At 40.4% G+C, this 24,520-nt stretch overlaps 3 protein-coding genes and 1 long non-coding RNA gene across 5 annotated transcripts in view; 2 read left to right on the forward strand and 2 right to left on the reverse strand.

Annotated features, from left to right (window-relative positions):
• The window catches only part of LOC109970620 (phosphoglucomutase-1-like), a 6,895-nt gene extending 6,299 nt beyond the window's left edge, over nucleotides 1-596 (reverse strand). For both annotated transcript variants that reach the window (XM_020618302.1, XM_020618303.1), the window contains exon 1: nucleotides 339-596. In XM_020618302.1, coding sequence (XP_020473958.1) covers nucleotides 339-596 — 258 coding nt within the window. The remainder of the gene's footprint in view (nucleotides 1-338) is intronic.
• Nucleotides 597-1,781: 1,185 nt separating this feature from the next.
• LOC109970659 (angiopoietin-related protein 3-like) lies at nucleotides 1,782-6,034 on the reverse strand. The gene is made up of 7 exons (XM_020618380.1): nucleotides 5,528-6,034; nucleotides 5,032-5,142; nucleotides 4,215-4,335; nucleotides 3,532-3,645; nucleotides 3,062-3,157; nucleotides 2,625-2,897; nucleotides 1,782-2,521 (listed from the first exon to the last, which is right to left on the reverse strand). Exons 1-7 carry the CDS (start codon nucleotides 6,032-6,034, stop codon nucleotides 2,280-2,282), a joined length of 1,464 nt encoding a protein of 487 aa, XP_020474036.1. The 3' UTR covers nucleotides 1,782-2,279.
• Nucleotides 6,035-11,633: 5,599 nt separating this feature from the next.
• On the forward strand, nucleotides 11,634-17,189 carry LOC109970625 (uncharacterized). Its single transcript, XR_002276437.1, has 3 exons — nucleotides 11,634-11,884; nucleotides 16,799-16,878; nucleotides 16,962-17,189. It is a non-coding gene; the product is annotated as an uncharacterized LOC109970625 (long non-coding RNA).
• Nucleotides 17,190-17,234: 45 nt separating this feature from the next.
• LOC109970624 (KN motif and ankyrin repeat domain-containing protein 4-like) lies at nucleotides 17,235-23,955 on the forward strand. Its single transcript, XM_020618306.1, has 8 exons — nucleotides 17,235-18,416; nucleotides 19,451-19,526; nucleotides 20,138-20,446; nucleotides 20,581-20,665; nucleotides 21,288-21,507; nucleotides 21,596-21,738; nucleotides 22,439-22,639; nucleotides 23,311-23,955. The coding sequence occupies exons 1-8, from the start codon at nucleotides 17,246-17,248 to the stop codon at nucleotides 23,401-23,403; spliced, it is 2,298 nt and encodes a 765-aa protein (XP_020473962.1). The 5' UTR covers nucleotides 17,235-17,245; the 3' UTR covers nucleotides 23,404-23,955.
• The last annotated feature ends 565 nt before the right edge of the window (nucleotides 23,956-24,520 follow it).

Here is a 24,520-nt window from a genome sequence, read left to right on the forward strand (position 1 = left end):
ATGCAGGCAGGCAGGCAGATAGATAGATAGATAGATAGATAGATAGATAGATAGATAGATAGATACTTCATTTTTCCTTTATTATATTGTGGATAACACACCTTTAAACCTCTGAATACACCATAATGCATCAAAAGCTGCAGGTGAGTACTGATAAGACATGAGTCTGGTACAACAACCAAGAAATAACAACAGATGAGGGGCAGGTGACACTGACATAAATGCAGTGATCTGCACACAGTGACACATCTACCCATGTGCACACCCACCCACACACCTACACACACAAATACACAGTACCAGCATACACACACAAATAAACACATGGTGACACTGACCCCGTTGGCAGCTGCCATTTGCACAATGACATCAATAGCTGTTCTGTTGAAGAAGCGTCCATCTCCACCAACGACTACTGTTGAACCCTGGCGGTCACGTAGGTCAATAGAAGAGAAGATACTGTGGATGAAGTTGTGCAGATAGTGCCTCCTGGACTGGAATACAAAAACTTTTTTCCTCAGGCCACTGGTGCCGGGTCTCTGATCAGGGTAGGGGGCTGTAGGGACAGTCAATACCTGCAGAGGACTGTTGTCCATTGTTTCAAATAAGGATCCAACCTAATGCTGTGGTGAAAAGAGCCAGGGAACCTGTTGTTTAGAGGGAAATGGAATGGGAATGGGAGGGTAAAATCTTGACTCCTCCTATTATTTCACTGGAAGTGTGGGGTTACAGGGATACTTCTGCAGCCCAAAATAGCCTTTCAAACCAGTGTGTGTACAGAGGCAGGTGGAGTAACTGAAGACGCTTCTTCACATATGTGCAGGGAGATCACTGTCAAGGCTGTAGGCCCAGTCACAAAGATGCCTGTCTGTGTATGTTTGGGTGTGTATGTGTGGAAGTTACCGAAGTGTTATGGGAGGGTTGCAGCTGTGCTCAGAGCAATGATATGCAAAAAGAAAGATGCCATCTCTCATAGAGGATGAATTTAGCACTATTTTATGGGTGGATGCTTACCATTTCTTAAAGCTGAATGTGAAAACAGAGAGTGACTGGAGCAATTAGAAGGTAATTGGAAGCAAATACTGGTACAGATATGTGGTCTTAACAAAGTGTCTGTTTACAAAGCAAACATCATTTATGGGATCTAATTATACATGCAGCACAGTCAAATCAAAGTGGAAGGACTCTGTGTGAGCCAGAACAATGCTGCCCTCTAGAGTTTATGCCTCTTACAGCATAGTACAAAAGTTTTGTAGTAAAAGCAGGAACATCCACGAATCATTAATTTACTAGACTTTGGCATCAAAACAAATTTGGTGTTTATAATTCCAAGATGACATAACTTGGGGCCTAAATCGTTGATGACATAGAAAGTCCATCCTGTTCCTGAAAAGTGCCTGGACCACAAACAATCTACAGCCCATACAAACAAACAAGTCTCAGTCAGTGCCTATCTGATCGTCAAGAAACATTTCATTATATTTGTAGTCAGGAATATCTACACCCAAAGAAATATTATTTAGAAGTCATCATTATGCTTTTATTTAAGTTCAATAAAATATACAAAGTGTATAAAAAAACATATAATTATCTCTAGCAATAGTTCCCAATTTCTGTTTTGTTTAGTTGTTCCCACAGAATGACTCAGTGTCTCTTTGGGACCCCTTGTCACTCACTGCAGATGTCAAGTTGAAAGCAGTGCCACCAGTGACATTTCAGACTGATACATCTAAGTAATTCACAAAGAAACAATTATATTAAATTCAGTTTGTGGTCTTTCATATTGTTATTTCTCTTCTAACCGGCACAAATTAACCCCTGCTCATGAACCGTTCCATGTTTGGAAGAGCTGCTATATACTGAACTGAGAGCCAGTGTGACCCAGTATAAAACACTGCTGTCTCTTTTAATTAATTTTCTGAACTAGAGTCAGTGAAGACATATTTTGTGTCATGGTTTGAGGTTTCTAACAAAGAGCTGCCTGCATTTCAATGTATTTTACAGTTCACACTAGATTTTAAAGTTCTCCTATTTTAGAAACTACATGCACACTGTCCTGAGCAAACAAACATTCTTATGACTTGCTCTGTTTGGAACAGAACAGCACTCAGAATTGTAGACCTTTGTGCGTATCCTGGGTGACTGGGACTTGATAGCTGGAGGAGACATCTTCCTCTCTGCCTACTGCGCATCTCCTGAAACCATGGCTGCCCATGCGAAGCACTACCAAGGCTCTCCTGAAGAGGTCACTGTTTAATGCTGGTTTATTTTGAGCATTTTCATTGGGGAATGTTGGTACTGGATAAGAGAAAGTCTGTCTCAGAGGAAGCTGACGTAGAGGAGGTGGTGCTGAGAGCAGCCACAGGGTGGACAGAGATCTGGGTGAGTCTGAGGGAGTAGGACACCTTTCGGCTCAGCTTCCACCAAATCGCTCTTCTGCGCTCTGAGCGCCCCTTCCGTCTCATGTAGAAGTATCTCCCATTCAGGTTGATGTCTCCACAGGCATTGAACCACCATCCACCTGGAAGTAGGCAGAAATTACATGTTGTGCATCTGATACTGCATGTACTCATTAATCCCCATCTTTGCATCACATGGGGATAAAACATGTGCACCTCCTGTACCTCTGTAGTCGTGAGCACAGTTGGAATCCTGGAGGTTGTCGTTGTCCCTGTCTTTAGTGGAGAACTTCATGCCTGTGTGGTTGCTCATTGGGTCAGGCAGATTTCCAGACAGATGTGTGAGGTGAATGGTGTAGTTGCTCCCTGCACCATTAAGGTAAAATCTGTATTTAACGAAGCATCTGCCCTGTTTCCAAAATTCCAACTGAATGTGAAGGACAGAGTTGCCCTGAGTGGCTAGTGAGTAGATCTTCCTGAGACCCAGCCAATATTCTCCTGTGACAGTGACACCGCTGAGAGGTTAGGGCTGACATGATTGAACAAGCAACACAAGTACAAGTGATGCAGACAAATTTACAGTACATGCAGAGATGCAGTTATAAAAATAGCTAGATGGGTAATTGAATTTAAGTGTCTGGAGAAGGGGATATATTTCTCACCTTGAAAATCTCCAAACCCATTTTCATACTTCTCCCAGGTTTGATCAAAATTCACTGAGCCATCTCTCCTTCGCTGGATAACAGTTGCTCCATAGGCTAAATAGAAAAAATAGAAAAAGTGGCTGACTACATTTAAAGTTATAGTCACTGATATTTTCCTAAAATTGTTTTAGGTCATTCGTTATTTAGTAATAGCCCTTCAATGTATTTAACTTATGCTCTGTAATTACCTCTTTTTATATTACTTTTCAGTGTTCCTTCACATATGTGAGGGATTCACAATGTAATCTAGTGTTTTTAAGTGACAGTACTGCTAATGTAAACGAAAGATTTCCTACTGTTGCTGCTTTACATTAACAGTTACATTTTTAAGTAAAATAGTTGGACAAAAGAGGAAACATGGCCCTTAATAGAAAAAACTCTGTGGGCCTGTGCTGTGTAAAATCTAATTTTTGTGAAACTGGGAGTACTTGTGCTCATGTCACAAAAAGCCATGAAGGGCTCTGATCCATTGGGTCTTATGGTGTAGACACCACTGACTCGCTCCCCTCTGTTGAACAGCTCACTGCAGTCTGATGGCAGACCTGTTTAAAAAGACGACAAACACAATGTCAGACTAGAAGCTGTCCTGCAAAAAGTTTAGCTACACAGTTCATATAAAAACTACATTTATCACTTTGGGGTTGCACATCTCCGGCAACCAGCCAAATTGAAGGGAATTGGACAGATGTGAGGTCACTGACCTTGGCCTCTGACCACCAAAATCTGATCAGTTCATCTTTGAGTCCAGGTGAACACTTGTGCCAAATTTGAAGAAATTTCCCCAAAGGTACGGATATACAGAAAACCCCAAAACATAATGCCTCTGGCAGTCGCTATTACTGGCGTGGAGGCATAAACATGAACAGGAAATTCAGTGTAGGGCATCTGATTGCTCAGTAAGTACTGAGACTGTGGATGCACCAGACGGCTCCCTACTGTGACTGTACTGTGACTGAATGTGAGGCAGAAAAGTGCTAGAAATTGCCTGGACACATTCACACAGTAGGATTGACTACTTAACCTAAGTGCTTGCAGACTGCATCAAATAAATAAGAGTGTATTCAAACCAAATCACTGTCAACATTTCCTCATGTTTTGCTGTCCATCTTACTCATCATTGCAGCAGTGCTGGTAGAGCCTGAGGTCAGATAAGGGGTGAGTGTTGGTGCTTCAATGCTGGAGAATTCATGCATCCTGTCCATGGTCTCCTGGGCTAAAGCAGTGGCTTTAAGCTGGGGAGAATCATAACACTTGAGCTTGCAGACATAATCCTAGTATTAAACAGCAGTTTCACAAACAATATATTTAGAGTTTCTATTTGGCACATGTTGATTTTTTTCCCCAAGAATGTTGACATATTTTATTGTAATAATGTGATTTTTCAGTTCTTAAGACACAATTCAAATATATCCAGGCACTGGCTCAGATTATTAAAAATATGGACAGCTCCATCATGTCTGCACCTTCGAAAAATTTTAAGCCTACAAGACACAGTTCAACACTGTCATCCATTAAAGTTTCTTTCTACCAGCACAGTTGGGGTACGAATTTCTTGAAAAATGCATACGTCTGCACAACAACAAATAAAAACCCCTTTTGAGTTGAACTTCTCAGTCACTCTAACTGAAAAAGAAGCCATTTGAAAATGATTGGGGTGAGGAGAAAGGTTGAATGTTTTATACCATATTTTATAATAGATACTTTCTTTGGACCTACTCCTTGAGAAAATAAAAACACAAAACCCTCCTCCCATTTTATAAAGAAAGTATACTTTGGCAAACATAACTAAATGGTGGGAATTCCACAAAAAAGTCAATAAGTTACAGTAGATCCGATGATGTATAACATGATATGCATGAGAACAGATGTCTCTCGGTCAAGTCTACTACATTATTTCACGGTGGTATGGAATACTCTTTAGCATTTACCTTTTCTTCCAGAATTTTGATCTTGGTCCTCTGATGGTTGATCTGGTCGCTTTGCTCACTCACAGCCTTCAGCAGCTCTAGGATGCTCTGCTCTTGGCTGTTGATCACATCCTGGCAGGAAAAAAGTAGGAGTCAGAGGATCTGTTAAACTGTTGTGTTATTCAGTTGTTAATATTATACATAACACTTTGAGTTGATATTATAGTAGTCACATATCGGGAGAAAAACAAAAAAGCAAAGTTATGGACAACTATTCGGCTTACTTTCTAGTAAACAGAGGTATTAAATATTAAAAACCATCCTGGGACATTGTTTCCATTTTTTTAAATAAAGGACCATATGACATTTAGAAGATAAATATACAATAAGTAATGGAGATTTGTGTTTGCTAAAAAAAGTCAAGATTTTAGCGTTTATGGTTGTATGATCTAAGTGATCTTTTACGGGCATTTCCATCTCTGAAAAAATAAAAGCCAAGTAACATTACATAACCAACCCTAAGGCCGTCGATCTCTGCCACTTGTTCCTTTGTCATCAGACCCTGTGATAGACTGCTCATCTTCTTCTCCAGGCCCTCCACTTTGTTCTGCAGTCGACCCTTCTCCAGCACAATGCTGTCCACTTTAAAGCTGATCTCAACAGACAAGTTGTTGATCTCTTCACTGGTGATCTTCAGTGCCGTAGTGGTCTTTTTCAGCTCCTCCTCTTCCTGTTTAATTTCACTGTTGAGCACTGACAGCTGGTGATAAGTGTGGTTGAAGATGTTTAGCTTCTGGAGGATGTCATTTATCTGTGCCTTTGTCTTCTGCACAAACTCCCGCAGGCTCTGACCCAGCTGGAGCAGGCCATTCTCCAGGAGGTGCACATCTTCCAGAGTAGTGGAGTGGGACTGAGTTTCAGCTGGGGGCTCAAGCTGGGCAACAGGAGGCTCTTCTTTGCCACAGAGGGCAGGGGCACAGGCAGCAGACAGGACAAACAATAAGGGAATCGATGCTATTCTCATTCTGTTGTTGTGCTGCTTCACCAGCTGTGTGTCAGTGATGTCAAGGAAACAACTGGCAACTGTCTCCTTCACCACTGGATGAAGATCCTGGGTTTTATATGTACATTGTCTGGTATCAGATCAATGATTAACCTCATCTGATCAATATCTGGATGCAGGGTGTAGTTTCCTCATGCTGAGTGGGCAAGTATGATTTATTCTCATCTACATTCAAATTTAATTTGGACATTTTTACATAATAGGTGTAATGTGGACAATGGACCTTTTCTGCATTAAAAATGCTCAATCCAATTCTCAATGGATACAGCTTTGCTCCATCCAAACTGTTCCACCAACCAGACTACTTGCCTTTGCAGCGATATTAAGCCATGGTGAAAGGTGGGCATATTCACTTGCTCCGAGTCAGGTCGGCATGACACTGTTTTCTCGCCTGACCTGGGGTTACCTTCCTCGAGGCCACGGCTGGCGTCTGTTATGGTTGTGTAGCTGCTTTATATTTAAACAGGACGCTGGCTGAGTATATATGATCAGTTGAGGCAAGTGTGGATGCTACACAAATATAGATGGACAGAACGCTGCTGCTCAAAATGACATCAAACCATAGTGATTGTTAACACTGTGGATCTAAAGACAAAAATACAACCTGATTTATCATGTTGGATCTTATTGATAAGTGGATTCATTGGTTTACAGCCCTGTAGTCAAGCATTATTTTGATCAAAAGCATGCAAGAAACCTGATTTTTTTTATTACACTACTCCTTTAACTTAACACCTTGTGATCACACAATGCAAGAAAACAGAAGACTAATTTGTGGTGAGCACTCCCAGCAATTTCCACTGGGGATGTCAAGCTAGATATACAGTAACATACTATAGGTGATGACCCAGGTTCTCTTCTGTTAAATGTTAACTACCCCTGTGAGAGCACAGCTTCAAAAGCCCTACAGTGTGTAATCTGTAAACACAGCCCACAATCCTGACTTCTCTGAAAGGTAACATGTCAGCGTACACAATGGCCCACATTTGCAAAACCTTTAATGGGGCAGGAGCAGCTTTAAAGAGAAAGTGACATAGAGTAGTTGAGTAAGGGAGTGCTAGGGTGTGTGTGTGTGTGTGTGTGTGGCCTGGTACTACTTATGTTGTGGGCAGGGGCTGGAAAATTCTAAATAGGGTGGCCAGGCTTGGCCACAGACTCAGAGAGGGGTGGCACATTTGAAATAAATGTAAAAAGTAAATTAAATCCCCAGTTCTATGAAATAATAAACCATAAATTATTAAGAATCAAATTATTTATTTTGTGTAAGAGTGACACACACACACACACAGTGCTTTATTTAACTAACTCTGGCTGAGCTCTTTATTTACTCCCGGCCAGGGACATTGCCACTGCACAGTGGTTCCCCCCCAGTGAGATGAATCATGCCAAGTACCCCACAACAACACAATGATGATGCAAATATGCTGCATACATGTTATATAATAAAGCTTATTTGACTAATATCAATTAAAAAGTTATATTTAATTTGTCATTATTTTTTTTATTTGTTATTCATTAATACTGACAAGCATCACATTTTGACTCTGGCAGAGGTGGCCCATCAGATTCTGAGGGTGGCCAGTGCCACCCATGGCCACCCCCTGGCTCTGCCCAAGAATGTGGGGACATCAGTTTGTTTAGACAATCACACTGTGGTAACACGGCATCCCTATGGAGACAAAAAGTGAGTCTCAAACATTACATTTTTAGAGTGATGACTTGGTTTAATGTTAGTAGTGGTTATGGTTAAAGTTAGGTTAAGTCTCCAGGAAATTATTGTAAGTCGGTGGAATGTCCCTTGAAGTTATGGAGTGTGTGGGTGTGAGATAAATAATAAAGGGGGAGTGAGTGATCATTATACTCTTTGTGTATAAGGGTTGCAAACCAGAACCTTGACCTCATGATTATGTATTTACATCATTTATCACTGTACATTTTGTTTTCATTATAAATATTCCAGTCAGTAGACTGTAACATCTTATGATGAATCACTATGGTGGTCCCGCAACCTGTTACCAACACCTGCAAAACCAATTACATTTCAATTACAGTATTATTGATGTGTGTTTAGTGTTAATTGGTGTGAAGGTACTAAATGGAACGGCACCTGTGATGCCACATGCAGAAATCTGCCATGTGAAAGTATATGCCTAGCTCTATCACAGTGGTGTGATGTCACAGGGTGATTCTAGAGCTGAGGACGATACTGCTCCATCCTAAACAGCTCCTCCTCTATACTTTACATAAGATTTTCACAAATTATTATAAATATTAATAAATATTACTAAATTATTATTGCCTTTTAGGAATAATGGTACAAGTAGTAGCAGTAACATATTTACTACTACTGTACTATACCAATATATTACACATCACCATATTATATCACAGCAATGATAATTCTGTATTATAAATATGTTGCTGCAGTATTGTATGCTTTACATTATATACTATATTATGATATCCTATCTATTTTTATTAGTACTTAATTTTATTATTATTGTAGGTGTATATCATACATGTACATAGGAACACTACATTATACAGTACAGTATACTTCATACTATTATTGTGCACATTGTATTAATTATTCACATATATACCTGTTCACCTATACTGCTATATTTTACTAGCTATATTGCACTAGCCAATTTCTGAAATGTTCACAAATGACTAACTATATATATTGAAATTTATTTTGAATGTCATCTGGAACATAATGTTTATTTAATTTGATATATTTTCATTTTACTTCAAAACATCTTCTGCTATGTCTGCACTGTTCTGTGTATGTTGTACAATCTGGACTGATCTATTAACTGCACTCTGTTTAAGACATGGAAACATTTCACTAAAGATGACTTACTTTCTGTGTTCGATTTAGTTGTTTTATATATTCTACAAGTTTCACCTACAATTAGTGGAAATAGTCTGTGGGTAATTCTGTGTTTTTAAAAACTGATGGATGACAGAAAGCAACCAACTCTTAACTAGAACCATTCTTAAAAATGTCTTAGTTACTGTAGCCTCATCCTTAGCATAAACATCAGCAGTAATACTGAATGGCCTACACCCTACAACTGACATCTATAGATTCAGATGAATTCCAGCTGCTTTAAGCTGCTGCTTAAGACTTACTCATCTTTAATTTTAAATAACCTCAGTTGTGGAAGGTCTGTGGCCTTCTGATCAAAAAGATGGTCATGATTCATACTGTAGGTCTCTGTTACATGACTATTTATACTGTTTCAGATGGCCGACATGGCTACAGCTCAACCTGTAACTCCTATGACCACAAGCCACAGTTACATAACAGACATCAAAAGGGCAATGCCAGCTGTGACAGAGCCTTAGGTGAACTGAACTGCTTTCAACTTTCATTTTGTTTTTTACATTGATTTTTTAAAATACCCCCAAAAGGAATCATAAATTAGCATATGCATAATGACTCTGTAGTATTATTAGGACTGGATTAGAAAATGTTCAGAATACCTTCATCATCTTAAAATTTCAGCGAACACTTTGCAGCCTCCAAAAACAATACATGATTTTTGCTAAAAGGAGGACCTGTCTCTTGCATTTCCCCTCAAATATGATGCAACTCCAAATCTTTCTCTGAAACTGCCTTAGAGAACAGTTTTGCTTTTGGCCAAGTGGTCTGCAGTTTGTGGCCAGTCCGTCAGCAGCCATTTCTCTCTCTCTCTACCCCAAGTCAAACCACAATCCCTCTTGGAGTCAGTTGTCTGCTTGGGTAATGGAAAAGCAGCATTTCGTGCTAATTTTTGCTAATTTCTTTTCCATGCATGATGGGTCACAAGGCAGTGGTTGCCGCTCCTTGAGCAGCTCTACCACCTCATCCCATCTTTTCATAAACATTGCCCAGTTTAGTTTGCTTTCAAGTTAGCTGGATGCTGCCAGTTGGAGTCTAATCAACAATTTTCACTGGGCCATCCTGTGCAGGGGGAAAATATTTCTCCAAGCCTGAGCAGGAAAACTAAACCACTTGCTCCCCACAGTAAACATAGGCACAATAAAAAGAGGTGCTGTAAAAAATAGAGAGACAAAAGTAAGAAAGATGAATTGTGTGCATGAAATATAAAATAAAGAGAATGAGGACAGAGAAAGAAAGAGAATTATGGGAGAAGCAGACTAAGACTTTACAGCAGTGCTCTCAGTTCTGGGAGGCTGAGCTTGGGCACAGTGATGCTTGAGTGAAATGCTAATAACAGCATGCTAATATGCTCAGTGTTTAGCAGTTAATATTTACCTTATTCACCATCTCAGGTTAGCATGTTAGCATGCTAATATTCGATAATTAGTGCTAAATATAAAAGACAGGTAAAGCCGATAGTAAAGTCAATAGTTCTGCAGATACTTGGTCATAAACCAGAGTATTGGGCAAATATAAAACAAAAAATTACTGGTAATGGTGTACTGTAAGAGGACAAATTCAGGGATCGCCATTGTTCATACAATTCATCCTGAGGGCAACATGAACATCTAACTAAATTTGATGGCAAACTGTTTAATTTCTGCTGAGACATTTATTATAAAACCATAAATGTGAACCTGATGGTGGCAATAAATAATTCATTCATTCATTCATTCATTTTCTACCGTTTGTTCCCTGAGCGGGGTCACGGGGGGAGCCGGAGCCAATCCCGGCCGGCAATCGGGCGAAGGCGGGGTACACCCTGGACAGGTCGCCAATCCATCGCAGGGCTAACACATAGACGAACAACCACACACACACGCAATAAATAATAATAAAGTTAAGGGATAATCAAAGTTATAACATCTGTGACACGTTTTGTGCTAATAATCTATCAAGCAGATGTTGAGCAATTTCATTTGATATGTTCCAAGTTAGGATTTATCCTCTGAGCACCATGAATGTCAGTACCAAATTTGTTGCCAATGTATTTGGTAGCTGTCAAGACATTTTACTAAAAACCAAAAATATTAACCTCATAATAGCGCCAGAGAAAAGTCAGATCATTAAAGTTAGTAGGATTTGTTGTCAAGGGAACCATGAATATATTTACAAATGTATGTGTCATTTTATCTATTACATATTGGAATATTTTACTAGATAAATAAAAACTTTTAACTGCTGGTGGTGATAGACAAATACCTGGGACTAGTGTTTGGAAGATGCTGGTAAAAGCTTGAAAGATGATCCATGAAGAATGTCCTCTGAGAAAATTAACCCTCATAGCCACCAGTCCCCCCACCATTTTATTTGATTACAGAGGACAGAGACCACACTAGATAGAGTTACACATTCCTTACCAGGGAAGTCTGTGAGGCACTGCATGGTCAGTGATCCTGTGAAAAGATTATGCATGGTACACATGAAGGTGACTGGTACTTCATCTTACTTCATTCCAGATGCTCCATATTTTCACAAGTTGTCACCATGGTCTAAGAAGAGCTGCTGTCTTTCCCAAACAGCTACACCTCTGAACTCCTATTGGCTACAGTCTGGTAGAGTAGGTGTGGTTCTTCATGTCTAGCCTCCTCCCTGTCAGTCTTGCTGGACAGGAGGTATTGTAGGAAAGGCATGTTCACAAGCCCCTCCCTGCTTCGTGTGTTCCTTTTCCACACAAGTTACTCCAGGGTCTGTTATGGCAGGGACTGCACATTGGCACACACCAAACAGCTGCGGCATGCCACGCTCCCCGACAGCACCTCCCTGCCATCTCAGGACGCAGACAAGCTGAACCGAGCTAACTGTAGTGGACTGTCTGGCAAACACGCCCGCACATCAGCAAGGCAAAGTGGAGGAAACTGCTGAACACATGTCACAAGGTAAGCTCTGATTTAATATTTATATCCCATCTTTCCAGCCAGGGGGGAGAACTGTTGGGCTGGATAGTTAATCAAAGTCAAGATGCTTAATGCTGACCTTGAAATTCTTCGATCTGGGATGAGCTGATCTACATTCAGGGTCAGAAATGCTTTTGACTCTGAAATAATTGAACATTGTATGGAGTAGACCTCTGGACCTGTGATGAATCAGACATTTATGGGAATAAGTTTGCCTTTTAAAGACTAAATGCTGAATTACATATACATCTTATTATGTCTACATTTACACATGCTGTCCAGAAATGAACTTGAATCGACCCAAAAACACACATGAACACACACCCTGGCAGTACTCGTTGTATTTTAACCTTGCCATATCAACATATCACAACTTTCTTTCTTGCATGAAGCCCCTGGCAGCTGCTTCATCCCATGATCCCTGGCTCCACATACCACCCAATGAGGCTTAGATGCAACAATGTAACTCTGACTATGCTGTTGTTGGAATGAGCAGGGAAACTAGAGTGGTCCAAAATCTTAAGCTGATAAATACAAACTAAAAATAGAACCTGTGGAATTTCTAGGAGGGCATCTTTATGGAAATACAGTGAGAGAAAAACATGAATTTGACAGAAATGAAAAAAGAGACAGATAGAGCAGAAAGGCAGAGGGAACTTGAGTGCAAACATTTGGCTCCGGTTTCTACATCAACTCTGAACAGAAGGCAAGGTTTAGCGTTATGCAGTGGAAAACCACAGTCTGTACAGCCAAAAACTGGAGGAGAGGAATGATTTTTCTGGAAAGAAAAACAGAGTCAAGGAAACTTGTAGACATTTACACTGTACAGACATTTAGGTAAAACCTGTTAGGTCTCAATTATAGGATGATGTAGCTCTCAAATATTAGCGGTCAGGCATTCTCACTGCTTGGTGATATCAAAAATCGTTCTGTTCAAACATATAATGCAGGTGAGTGGCTGGGACAACATGACCGAGTGTTCGAATTTATAGCTTCAGCTCGCCCACCAGCAACCCATGAAATGAGAAACTCACAAGACTATAAAATGATTCCATAAGTTGTAAAAATTACAGTGAGGCTGTATTTAGTGGTAGGCTGTTTTAAGCTAACTGCTAAAGACAGTGTGCTAACATGCTCACAGTGATGTTCAGCAGTTATGTTGTCAACATCTTAGTTCAGTATGTTAGGATGCTAGCATTTGCTGCTAAGTATCACAAAGGTACAGCTGAAGTTGATGGAAATGTCAATGGTTTTACAGTCATTTAGTCATAAACTAAAATATTAAACACTTTTTTGACCAGATGCTGGCGCCAGGTAAGGGAACCAAAGGTCACTGAAGTTAGTGGAAGTCGTACTGAGGTAAACAGCCTGGCAATACATCAAACAGGATATCAAACAAAACAACAAATGGTAGCCTCACTGTGGTGCTACAGGAATAGTCAAGAAATCACCAAAGTCATTAAGATTCAGCCTCAGGGGACCAGGAATATGTGCACATGGTAACCCATAAAATAGTTAGATAAGAGATCTTTCAGTCTGGATCAAAGTGGAGGATCAACCAAGTGACCAGACGGCACTATCATTCCTGGAGCCACACCACTAGCGTGGCTAAAAGTGAGCGCTGCAACAGTCTTTGCTGGTACCATCAGTCTTAACGTCTTAAATTTGATCTCTAAAATGTTCCCTTTGTCCATATTTGAACATTTATCATTGCTCAATTTGGAGGTTGCCTCTTGCTGTGTCGTGAGTTCATATTTAATTTGTGGCTTTGGTAAAGAATGTTGTGGATAGAGATGTTGTGATTATGAGGTTTATACTGAAGCAGGGAGAGCCAAAAGGTCTGTGTGAGAAGGGACACATTAACCCAGAGGAGGAGAGCAGCTGTTGCGGGAAAAGAAAGATAAAAGGAACTCAAATGAACTAAACCCACTGCTTAAAAAGCTGTGACATTTCCTCTGACTAAAGCACAATACGAGCTTGAGTTGGATACAAAGGGAACTCAAGATAAAGATTAAACTGATACTTGACTTTGAGTTCAGTGTGGGCAGAGGCAGAAACACTGCTTGGCTGGGGCCTGTTTGAAGTAAGGCGAATAAATTGCATTTAATTTCTTGGGTTTCCTGTGAGGTGGGCCGACTGCCTCAAGCACACACAATTAAAATGTGCACCACAGAAATGTTGAGAGAGTTAGGCAATGACCTTTGGGAATTGTCTAACCATACTTCTACTATGTTGTTTCCTCTGTGGTTACCTGGTCAGGAAGAAATGTATCAGTATATCTATATTTATCTGTGAGAAACCTGTGAGTTACTGCTACTTGGTTTGCTTGAGAACAGGCAATAAATAGTCTAAAAAGGAACATTTCTGTTTCTCAGTGCCACATACAATATAATGCTTTAAAAATTTTGATAGGCTCATCATGCTGATGTGGTACAAAATACTCATATTCGCTTTAGTGTTAGACAAGAAGATCAACACCACTCTGGGTTCTCTGTGGGACATACAGCATAAAGTCACAATCAGAAGATGGTTAGTTAGGCATTAGAATATAGAGGGAGGACGTGGACAGCCTAGCTCTGTCCAGTGTTTAAAAAAAATTATACACATCTTGTTTGTTTAATGTGTACAAAAACCCGTCTATAATTAGAAGTTGTGGTTCAACGTGAGTTGTGAGCTGGCGCCAATGTTAGAGTAATTTATATAAGTGTAATTCATCTTCTCATCTAATGCTCAGCAAAAATAAATAATTCTATTATTCAAAGGCTAAAAATGTTCTTTAACTACAGCATTTAATATCAACCAATAATACAATTTTATTTTATTTTCCAAATAGTAGTAGTATGAAATGTTGAAATGAGCGTCTTCCTTTTATTATTCAAAGCACAAATGTAAAATCATTTTCTGAAACTGTTGCCATTCTCCTGAACTGCAGGCAGCAGCCTGCATTTTGAACTTGAAGCCAGAGTCAGCTGATTGAGATGTTTTCAGTTAACAGGCGCTCTGCTGTACATTGCGACAGTGCTGAATACAGCTTGTAGTTTTTATCCCTATAATACAATATATCTTTTTTTGTTACCTTCTGGTTTGTCTGTCTGCCTGAAGACATTCAACTGAATTATCTACTATTAGCTTGTAAAATGAATGCACTTCTGAAATATACTTTAGCTTTACACCCACATGTATCAGCTAAACTTAGACTTGACAGATCAAGTGCTGAAAGATTTATCTCAACACTATAAACCCCCACAAGCATTCCAACATACATAATTCACCAGCTTTGATGTATAGCAGTACTACAGTAGGTTTCTGTACTATTTGCAAAATCATTTTAATCGATGAATTATGTACAATAGGTGGGTTTTCCATTATGTCTTTATAGGACAGGAGATTAGACTCAGTGCTTTTTTTGGTACATTACAGAAATGTTTCTTTAGCACTAAATACTGGAAGCTGACACTAAATGTTTGCTTAGCTTAGTACTCTACTTGTCTTTCGATCAGAATTAAATTTTGCCAGTTTTATGGCTGCATTTGTTCACACAACATTTTACTTTTGTTAAAAGAAACAAATGGTTTGGAGGTAAAACCCTTTATTTATTAAAGCTATTATAATCCGTATCTTTATAATAACAATGGATCAAAAAACTACAACATTTGAAAATGACACATGCATAGTATGCATGCAGGTTCTGCATACGTATACTTTCACAAGCAGCGCACGAGCACATCTCAATGTTTCCATCTTGGATTGTGAAAATGAACATGTCTCTATTTGTAATTTACAGATTTGTTGCTTTTTATTCCTGTCCATCAGAGAGTGTGTGAATGATGAGTGGCAAAGCTCCCAGCAGGGCCATTTGGTGGTGTTTTTCTGTTTACTGCATAGCTGACATTGTTTGGCTGCAGCTCAGTGGCTGTGGCTGTGTACATCGTGAGGATAGCAGCTCCCACAGAGGCTTGCGGTCAGGAGAGGGGAGGGGGAAATGTGAGAGGAGGGAGGAAAGAGGTGAGGGTGACAGGGGAGACACAGAGAGTGAATTATAAATTATTTGATACTGTATAGACTATTTAAAGAGAGGTGAGAGTCAAATCAAATGGAGTTATATACAGTACTGTAAAAATCATGCACAGTGCAAATACCTTAAGTGAAACATGAGAGAAGAAAATGATGTTGCAGCCAGAGACAGGTCAATAAAAATAAGATTTAGATTTAGAAAAATTTAGAAGAACATAAAAGCCCTAGTAGGAGGCACAAAGACAGCAGAAAGGAAGGAAAGTAGGGAGACAGAACAATGGTGGTCTGTATTTATGTCTGTAAGAGTATAGTTTGCTCCACTGGCCAGAGCTGCTGGGCTAAACAGCCTCAAGCTATTTTCAGCTCTTGTCCTGGCTGGCAGGGCTATAATCAGGCTAACATCAGGCCTGCCACTGTTGAATAATAGCTGCCTGATGCATGGAAGAAATGAAGCAGTAAGAGTGTGAGAAAAATAGAAATCTATGGGAAAAGAAGACAGTGAGAAGGAAGAAGAGAAATACAGTGCCAGAGTCTAATTGGACATTTGTTTTGTGCTTTGTGCTACATTGTGGAGAATGATTAAGAGGTAGACTGTGAACGAAGTACAAAACATCTGTTGCTGCACTGTCTGGTCATAAATTAAGATCTGTGTCACACAAGCACACACACCCAAACCCTATTAAACCTCAAGTGAGTGTTAGTGTCAACATTCACCAGTGGTGCTCCCAGAAATCATCAATGTGTTATTAGATAATTATTGTTATGAAATAACCACACTATAACCGCTGCTGCCTCTTGTACAAGTGCCTTAACATGTGTTTTTCATGTGTGGCTGACTCACTTCATTCCTCTATTTTAAATTTATTTTGTTTGCTTTGTCAGATACAAAAGGTCCAAGAAAGGAATTTGACAATTATTTGTCTGGAAAACTGAAGAAAGCAAAATGATGACAAAACAAAATGGTAAAAAGCTTTTAAAATGACAGAATTTGACTAAATCAGACATTTCTTTGTGATTGATACTAAATTTGTTTTAATGTTCACAGGAATGATCTCTTCTCTTAAAAATACAGAGCATGGAATTAAAGGGAAGCCTCCTTATTCAGTAGAAACTCCTTATGGCTTCCGACTTGACCTGGACTTTCTAAAATATGTAGATGACATAGAGAAAGGCAACACTATCAAAAGAGTCCCAATCCAGCGCCGGAGCAAAGGCACCCGGGCGAGCACCCTTCCCAGGCACCTCAATCCTTCTGGGAGTGGCTAACACCCCCCGCCCCCGGCGGGCACGTGCGGACCTTGCCTCCGTGGCCTCAAATCTCTAGCAGAGATGGAGGCCAGAATCAAGGAGTTTGATGAGCAACCTCTAGGTGAGCACATCAGACCCCATCTCCTCCGTGCCTCCAGTCTGCCACTCACAGTCCTGCTGAGACACGGCTCAGAGTCTACAGATGACCCTGGCAGCCTCTGGAGTTCAAGGGATCACCTTGGAGAAAGAAATACTTCCTGTGAAGACATTTTCTACTCTCCAAACAACCCTCAACCCCAGGACTGCTCAGTGCTGTTGAAACACCTGACAGAAACCCTTGAACGTGTGGGGGAGCTGGAGATGGAGGTGAAGGTGATTCCAGAACTCAGGGCTCAAATCTCCATTCTCCAGGAGGAAAGGGAAAGGCTCTTTCTGGGCCTGAATTCATCCCCATATCCCACTTCAATGAATGGAACAGCAGAGTCTCACACCTTGTCCCGCTGTGGCACCATGGGCATCAAAAGGCCTGAGCATGAAGGTCATATCATGTTTCCTAGACATCACAGCATCAGTCAACATGACTCAAATCCAACACACGAGTGGAGGACTAGTACAGATCTAGACGAGCTGCTGACGGTGACATCCCTGCAGGCTAAGGTGGCTGTGCTGGAGCAGAAGCTCCATGAGACTGGCCTGGAGCTCCAGAGGGCACTGGGGATGCTTAAGGGACAGCAGGATGAAAGCAGAAGGAAAGACGAGAAAATTGAGCACCTTATCAGGAGTCCTGGAGTGTGGGTCCACGCAGAGAGGGTAGCAGTAGACCAGGACGGAGATGGGACGGTGATGAGATCCACTGAACCAGATTACAATAAAGTGACCTCTTCAAGAAGCCCAGATAAATTAAGTGGTGGAAGAACTGTCGGTGCAAATGGGCAAAGAAGTCAACAGCATGACTTTGTAATCAATCCCATGTCTACTGAAAGGAGTTCACTAGTGTCTGTGGAACCCAGAGAGGCTCCAGCTGAGGACGCAGCAGTGGTCATCCACCACATAAGGAAGATCAAGAGACTCCTGGAGCAGCAGTGGGAGTGTCTGTGTGCAGACCAGCATTCAGCAGAGCAGGGTGAACCTCGAAGGCACCCAGACTCCAGAGTCAGTTCCCTGCAGCAGGAGATGATGGAACTCGTCAACATCCTCACTTCCTACTACACACAGCATGGACACAGTGATGGAGGAAGGACTCAACGTGGAGGTACTGTAGTCAACAGATACATGTGCATTAAGTAGATGGCCTGATCAGTGGTGTAAGAAGTATTCTAATTGTTTACTTGAGTAAAAGTAGCAATACCACAGTGTAAAAATACTCTGTTACAAGTAAAAGCCCTGCATTCAAAATGTTACTTAAGTAAAAGTACAAAAGTATTAGCATAAAATATACTTAAAGTACCAAAAGTAAAAGTACTCTTTATACAAAATGGCAAAGATTACATTATTGTTTGATTATAATTATTGATGTATTATTGTGTACATCCCATTTAACAAATTTTTATGCTTATAATTTGAATTACTGCTTGGCAGTGAATTTTACAATGAGGATCAATAAATCTTATGATTATACTGTATTATGTTTTATTATCATCATTCTGAAAAGCAACAAGTTAAGAAATCTTTGAAAACCTCCTTTCAACCTTAAATGTTCTAAGTTATGACAGTGATTATACCTCTGAAGTCACTCAGGATACAGCAGATGAGGAGCAAGTTTGCTGCCGCTTTAATGTATGAAGAAGTCATATAAGCTCGAATAGGATTATACACGTTAGCGTTGTGAGATGACTTATAATTACACAAACTAGAAACCACTTCCACAGAATCACCAGCAATTTAACAGCTGTATCATCACATGAATAAGAGCAATCTGATATGTGGACTTTGGCTGCTGTTATAAAACCGCAAGTGCATTTTAATGTCTGTAGGAAAACACTATACTATATGTCTTCAAATAATTTTAATTGCATTAGAAGTTGTCATAATAAATGGAAGCTTTTTTCTTTGCTCCAATCGTTAAATTTACTTCAGACGAGGCTACATCCTGATGTTTCTCTTTCAGACACACAATTTACCTAATAAATGTAAAGGGATTGCAGCTGCTCTTTTGGGATTTCTGTAGCTTTGTTTGCAGTAACTGACGAGTAGGTGACACAGCTTTTGTGAAGAAATGTTTATGTCCAGAAGAATCACAAGCCATATCCAAAATGCATATCACATCTGTGCTTGTCTTCCATCCAGCCTTTACACTCGCTATGAAGAAAGACAGATGTGCCCAGACATCAGCAAGCCTACGTTCTGGGGCTGTTAATGAAGGGTCAGTAAATAACTCTCACTGACATTAGCAAGCTTCACAGTTATGATCACTGGTTACTTGGCTTAACTTGGGGTTCTTTAAGCCGTTGTATGGTTCTGACTCTGAAAAACAGCATAATTTAAGACTGAAGGATGAATACCACCCCCTCTACAGCGTTGACTCTCTTGTCTTGGGATGACAGGGTCAGAAAAAAACAGATTATTACAGAATACTGGACTTTCTGTCTCAGCATGACAACAAATGTGGTTATAATAACGAGACAAATCTTCTGAGACCTGCACTTGTTTAAAATGGAAGAACACATGCATTACATTTAATTAGGTTTGACTTTAAAAGGATTGGTCTCTAAATATTGATTGAATTGTCCTTGACCATGCAGTATACTGTATGAATAATGCATCAGACATTTCAGGGGGGAACGGTTAATTGGCTTCCTAAATAAAAATAAAATAAATTCAGTAAATGTGGATAATGATGAGTTTTTTTCAAGGATTTAGACAATGTTGTCAATGTTAAATTGCAGTGTTTAAGAGATACCAGAATTCATTGCTGTCAGTAATGTGATATAATCCTCTTCCTGCCATGATATCTTTTCTTTCATTTCTGTAAAGCTGTAAAACAAGAGCAAGTGGAAATGTACATGGGCAGGGCAGCGAGAACCACAGCATTCATGGTGACTGGGTGCAGACCAGCCTTAGAGACAAGGCTTCTGCCCAGGCAGACCCAGAGAAGATGGAAAGAGAGCGGGAATTGAAGCCAGACGGGCAGATAGTACCTGGAAAAACAGGATCAGGGCAGACAGATGGAGGCGTGGCGTCTGCAGAAGTCGAGGCTCCAGAGAAAACAGCCAGGATGAAACTACAGGCCCCAGGAGAACAGATGGAGGGGCACTCAGGCTCGGAAATCATCACCGGGGGCAGGTGAGAGGACCACAAGTGTTTCATCAGTGTGGAAATTAAATGTTTACCTCATGGGAATATACTGTATTCCTAATGCTGTGAGGCAAAAGTTCCCTTCTTCTCTCTTTCTATAGTGAACACATTGTTTCTTTTAGGGACAGTGTGAGTGCAGAGTTTATGGCTGCCTGTCAGTTCCTCAGTGATCACATGGACAACATGAACAACCCTAGTGATGACATGGTATGTGACTTGGATTCTCCCACGCAACTTGAAATCAAGACTAATTAACTTATCTTTGGTAAATGGGAAACTCCTTCAACATTTCTATGTCAACAGTGGATGAAATGTCTGTGTTTGATGTAAAAGCACCCTTTGGACAGAGATTTATCTCACACCTCTGCAGCGCTACAAGGCCTTTTAGCATCTTTCAGCTCCTGGTTTTGGTTTCATGGCCTGCAGCTTTACTGTTCAGTCTCACTGCTCTCATTAAACCTTGTTCCCAGCTGTTTCCATTAGCTCTGATGCAACCTGTCTTTAGAATTTAAGAGCCAGATATTTGCTGGTGGAGATCAAAACACAGTGAACACTGGACTGACATTCAACAGAATGTGGCAGAAATGCCAAGTTAATGCTAATGTGGCTACATGTCTGCTGAGTGTAACAAGGCAGTTGTTGGCCGTCATCTTCACAGTATCAAAGTGGTGTGTGGCAATATATCATTCTTATGTCTTGTAGTCAAACAAATCAATTAATACAGCTAAAGTGGATCTGTTAAATTAAAGATGAATAATGGAACATGTACTACACACTTTAGTGCCCAAATCCAGTCAGAAAGCATTATTCAAAGTTTCCTCTTTTCCAGAGGAAGGCCCTGGTCGTTCTGTTTCAGCACTGGTTCAGTGCAGCAGCAGAAGAGGCTTCAGTGGCCAGCAAGGTGGCTTGGTACCTGAGAGAGGTGCAGAAAGCCACACCTCCTCTGCTGGCCTTCCTCGTCAACCTGGAAGATGACAACAGCAACACCGTTTTGCATTACAGCATTTCCCACAGCAACTACGGCATCGTCAGCCTGCTGCTGGACACAGGTTAGAGTATTGTGTTGCCAGAGTTGTTGTACATGTGAATAGTTGGCTTGTAATTATTGAAAGTGTTGACACTGCCTTTGTACCACAGGTGTGACTGATGTGAACCTTCAGAACAATGCTGGCTACACAGCAGTGATGCTGGCTTCACTGACGGCCCCTGATGGTCCTGGTGGCATGGAGGTGGTCCGCAAGCTAATGGAGCTGAGCAACGTGAACACTCGCTCCAACAAGGTAACGTGACAAATGCAAACACTGTCCGACTTTAAGATAAACAATTCAAATGGTGGTTTGTTTAGGCAAAGTGTGGACTCCAGTTTAAAATGTAAAGAAAATGAGCCATCCACCTACAGGTTACTAAGCTGACTCCCGGGCACGCTGCGCGGGTTGTTTTCCACTTTTCTGAGTTCTAAATGGAGAATCGCCTCTAATGAAACAATCACACACAATATTTAAAAGTAACTCCTGATTTTACACACGGATATCAGTTTGCTTCTGATAAAGAATATACTACTTAGCCTATGAGTACAGTTGTATACTTTCCTGGCATTTTAAATAGCCCTGTGGATGTCATGAAGGTTATATATTTTGAGTGCAAGATCTATGTATGAGATGTTTTAAAAATAACAAAAACATAAAAAGCGGTATCCTTTAAGCTTGACTCACACGGGACTTGAAGTCACAACAATCCACTGCTTCAGTGCTGACAGTTCCTTTTTAAATGTGTCTCGTCTGAGTTCCCAAATGTGGTAAACTAAATAGCTGGTTTCCCTCTAAAGGGTTCTTTAGCAAGATAATGAACGTCAATAGGTGACGTGTTGAACTCTGATCTCTCAAATGAACAGCATCTAAATAGGGGGTAAAGTAGGAGAGTGGTTTCAGACAAGTCACTTAATCTTGGTCTCTGTCTCATTGTCTCTCCCTTTCCATTCAGACGGGCCAGACAGCTCTGCACTTGGCAGTGAGACACGGCCGAGTTGTGATGGTTCGTCTGATGCTGAGTTGTGGGGCAGACGCCAACATCCAGGACAACCAGGGAACCACAGCCCTGATGTTCGCATCTGAGAGAGGTCACACGCACATTGCAAGGTTGCTGCTGGAGAGGAGCCAGTGTGATCTCACCTTGACTGACAAGGTGATACCCCTGCAAACATGTCCTGTGGACTTTTTACTTCTATTATTATCCTCAAACCCTCTGACTTTGTCCTTTTTTAAACTGCCACTAGTGTAAGATACAGGCTACCAGTTGTCTTGTCTGTGGTATTAAAGTTTTAAGGTTATTATCCCAAATAAATCAACAGTTAATTTGACAATAATATTTTTAAAATTCTACAAGCTGCACCCCCAGTAACTTCAATGTGAGAACACGAAATTCAAATGAAACCCTATTATACAGTATTTGTTAACAAAATCACATATCTACTTGAACTGGACACAAAAAAGGAGCTCTGATGTATAAAATCTTGAATATTTTGACGATCTTACCATGCTGATGTCATGGTTTAGCATGTTAGCATTTACACAACATTCCTCTAAAAATGAAAAAATGTCATGAAACCTTGTGATGGTGCAAGGGGGAAAGGCAGGGGATCAACAAAATTAAAGAAGTTATTCTTTGAGGACTGTGAATGTGTTAGTGAAATTTCAAGACAACCCGTTCAGTAATTATTGAGACATTTCAGTTTGGTCCAACTGTCCGGCAAACGGAAGTGTTTTAATAAGGCAGTCTCTAATATGACTGTATATGGGTTCATATTTCAACATTTGTGTCCTAATTTCCTGCTTTTCTTTCTTTCTGTCTTCCAGCACGGCCGAACTGCTCTCTCCATTGCTATGCAAGGTTCCCACAGTGATACGGCCGCCCTCCTGCAGGCCCACGCTAAAGCTCGAGCCCTGTAGAACTGGAAGACTAGAAAAGGACCTCCCACTATATGATCCTCTCACATGTGCTCTTTTCTGTCAAAGGCACAGCAAAGTGCCGTTTAATGTTGGCGCTATGTGCTTGGATTGAGCTCTTTCCTTAATAATAATATTTCTGAATCCTGGATTTCTGTGCAAGCATTAGCTTGAATTTTAGACGGAATTACATCATTTTAAGAAGACACTACGTCACCAGTGAGCGAGGTACAACTTCGAAGGAGGGTTTGTCATGGTTGCTGATGCAGTATAGACTAAATGTGCCATTTTCTGTTGTCTTTAATGTGTGCGACATCCAAGTAGCAGCTTCACTCTGCAATCTATGCAATGAAGAAAATATATTTATTATTACAGTATATGTTTATTGTACTGGTCCTATGATAATAAAATGTTCCATGTCAAATGCTCCTCTGCTTATACAGGAAAAGTATGCATCACAATTTGCATTACTGCAGCACTTCAACACGTCAACACACAAAATAAAATATATATGTGTGTGTGTATATATATATATGTGTGTGTGTGTGTATGCACACTTTACTGAGCAGATGAAAGAAAGAGATTTTTGGTGCCAATAAACAAACCTGTTGATTTCACTCACTAACAGATTCTACACTAATATACACATTTTTAGTTTGAATATAGAAAACTGATATTTCATGTTGAAAACCCATTTATCAGCTTTGTTGCAATGCTGTATTGATAAATCCGACCAGCAGGTGTCGTAGTTCCTCCGTTCTAGTATCTCTACTGTCAGCCAAATCAAATACAACATAAAGAAAGCAACAATATATGTCAGTCTGGAATTCTAAAATGGACATATCCAAGGGATCAGCTCAAATCCTTTTCAAGTGTGAGACAATAAACGTTATACCCATCAGATTGTTCTAATTCGACTGTGAGAGGAGACAGTGAGATTCACCTGCAAACCAGCTGTATGGCGGCTGGAATGGCCCAGTCAGGCGTGAAAGCAGATGTGTCTGAGCAGGCCCTTTATTGCTTTAACGCCCTGGGAAGCAGTATGGGGCAGAGCTTTAGTTTTGCTGTGAGGTCTTGAGACTACGTATGTGAGATAAGACAAAAAGGATGGATTGCAGCA

Source organism: Monopterus albus, unplaced genomic scaffold (genome assembly GCF_001952655.1).
Source record: "Monopterus albus unplaced genomic scaffold, M_albus_1.0 scaffold204.1, whole genome shotgun sequence".
Taxonomy (NCBI): Eukaryota; Metazoa; Chordata; class Actinopteri; order Synbranchiformes; family Synbranchidae; genus Monopterus; species Monopterus albus.

Coding starts and splice junctions, on each gene's coding strand:
- LOC109970659 (XM_020618380.1), bottom strand. CDS start 6,034: ATGAGAATAGCATCGATTCCCTTATTGTTTGTCCTGTCTGCTGCCTGT. Junction 3,158..3,531: donor TTTTTGTGACATGAGCACAA/GTACTCCCAGTT, acceptor TTTTCTATTTAG/CCTATGGAGCAACTGTTATC. Junction 2,522..2,624: donor CTGTGCTCACGACTACAGAG/GTACAGGAGGTG, acceptor GCCTACTTCCAG/GTGGATGGTGGTTCAATGCC.
- LOC109970624 (XM_020618306.1), top strand. CDS start 17,246: ATGGAGGCCAGAATCAAGGAGTTTGATGAGCAACCTCTAGGTGAGCAC. Junction 20,447..20,580: donor GAAATCATCACCGGGGGCAG/GTGAGAGGACCA, acceptor TGTTTCTTTTAG/GGACAGTGTGAGTGCAGAGT. Junction 21,739..22,438: donor TGAACACTCGCTCCAACAAG/GTAACGTGACAA, acceptor CTTTCCATTCAG/ACGGGCCAGACAGCTCTGCA.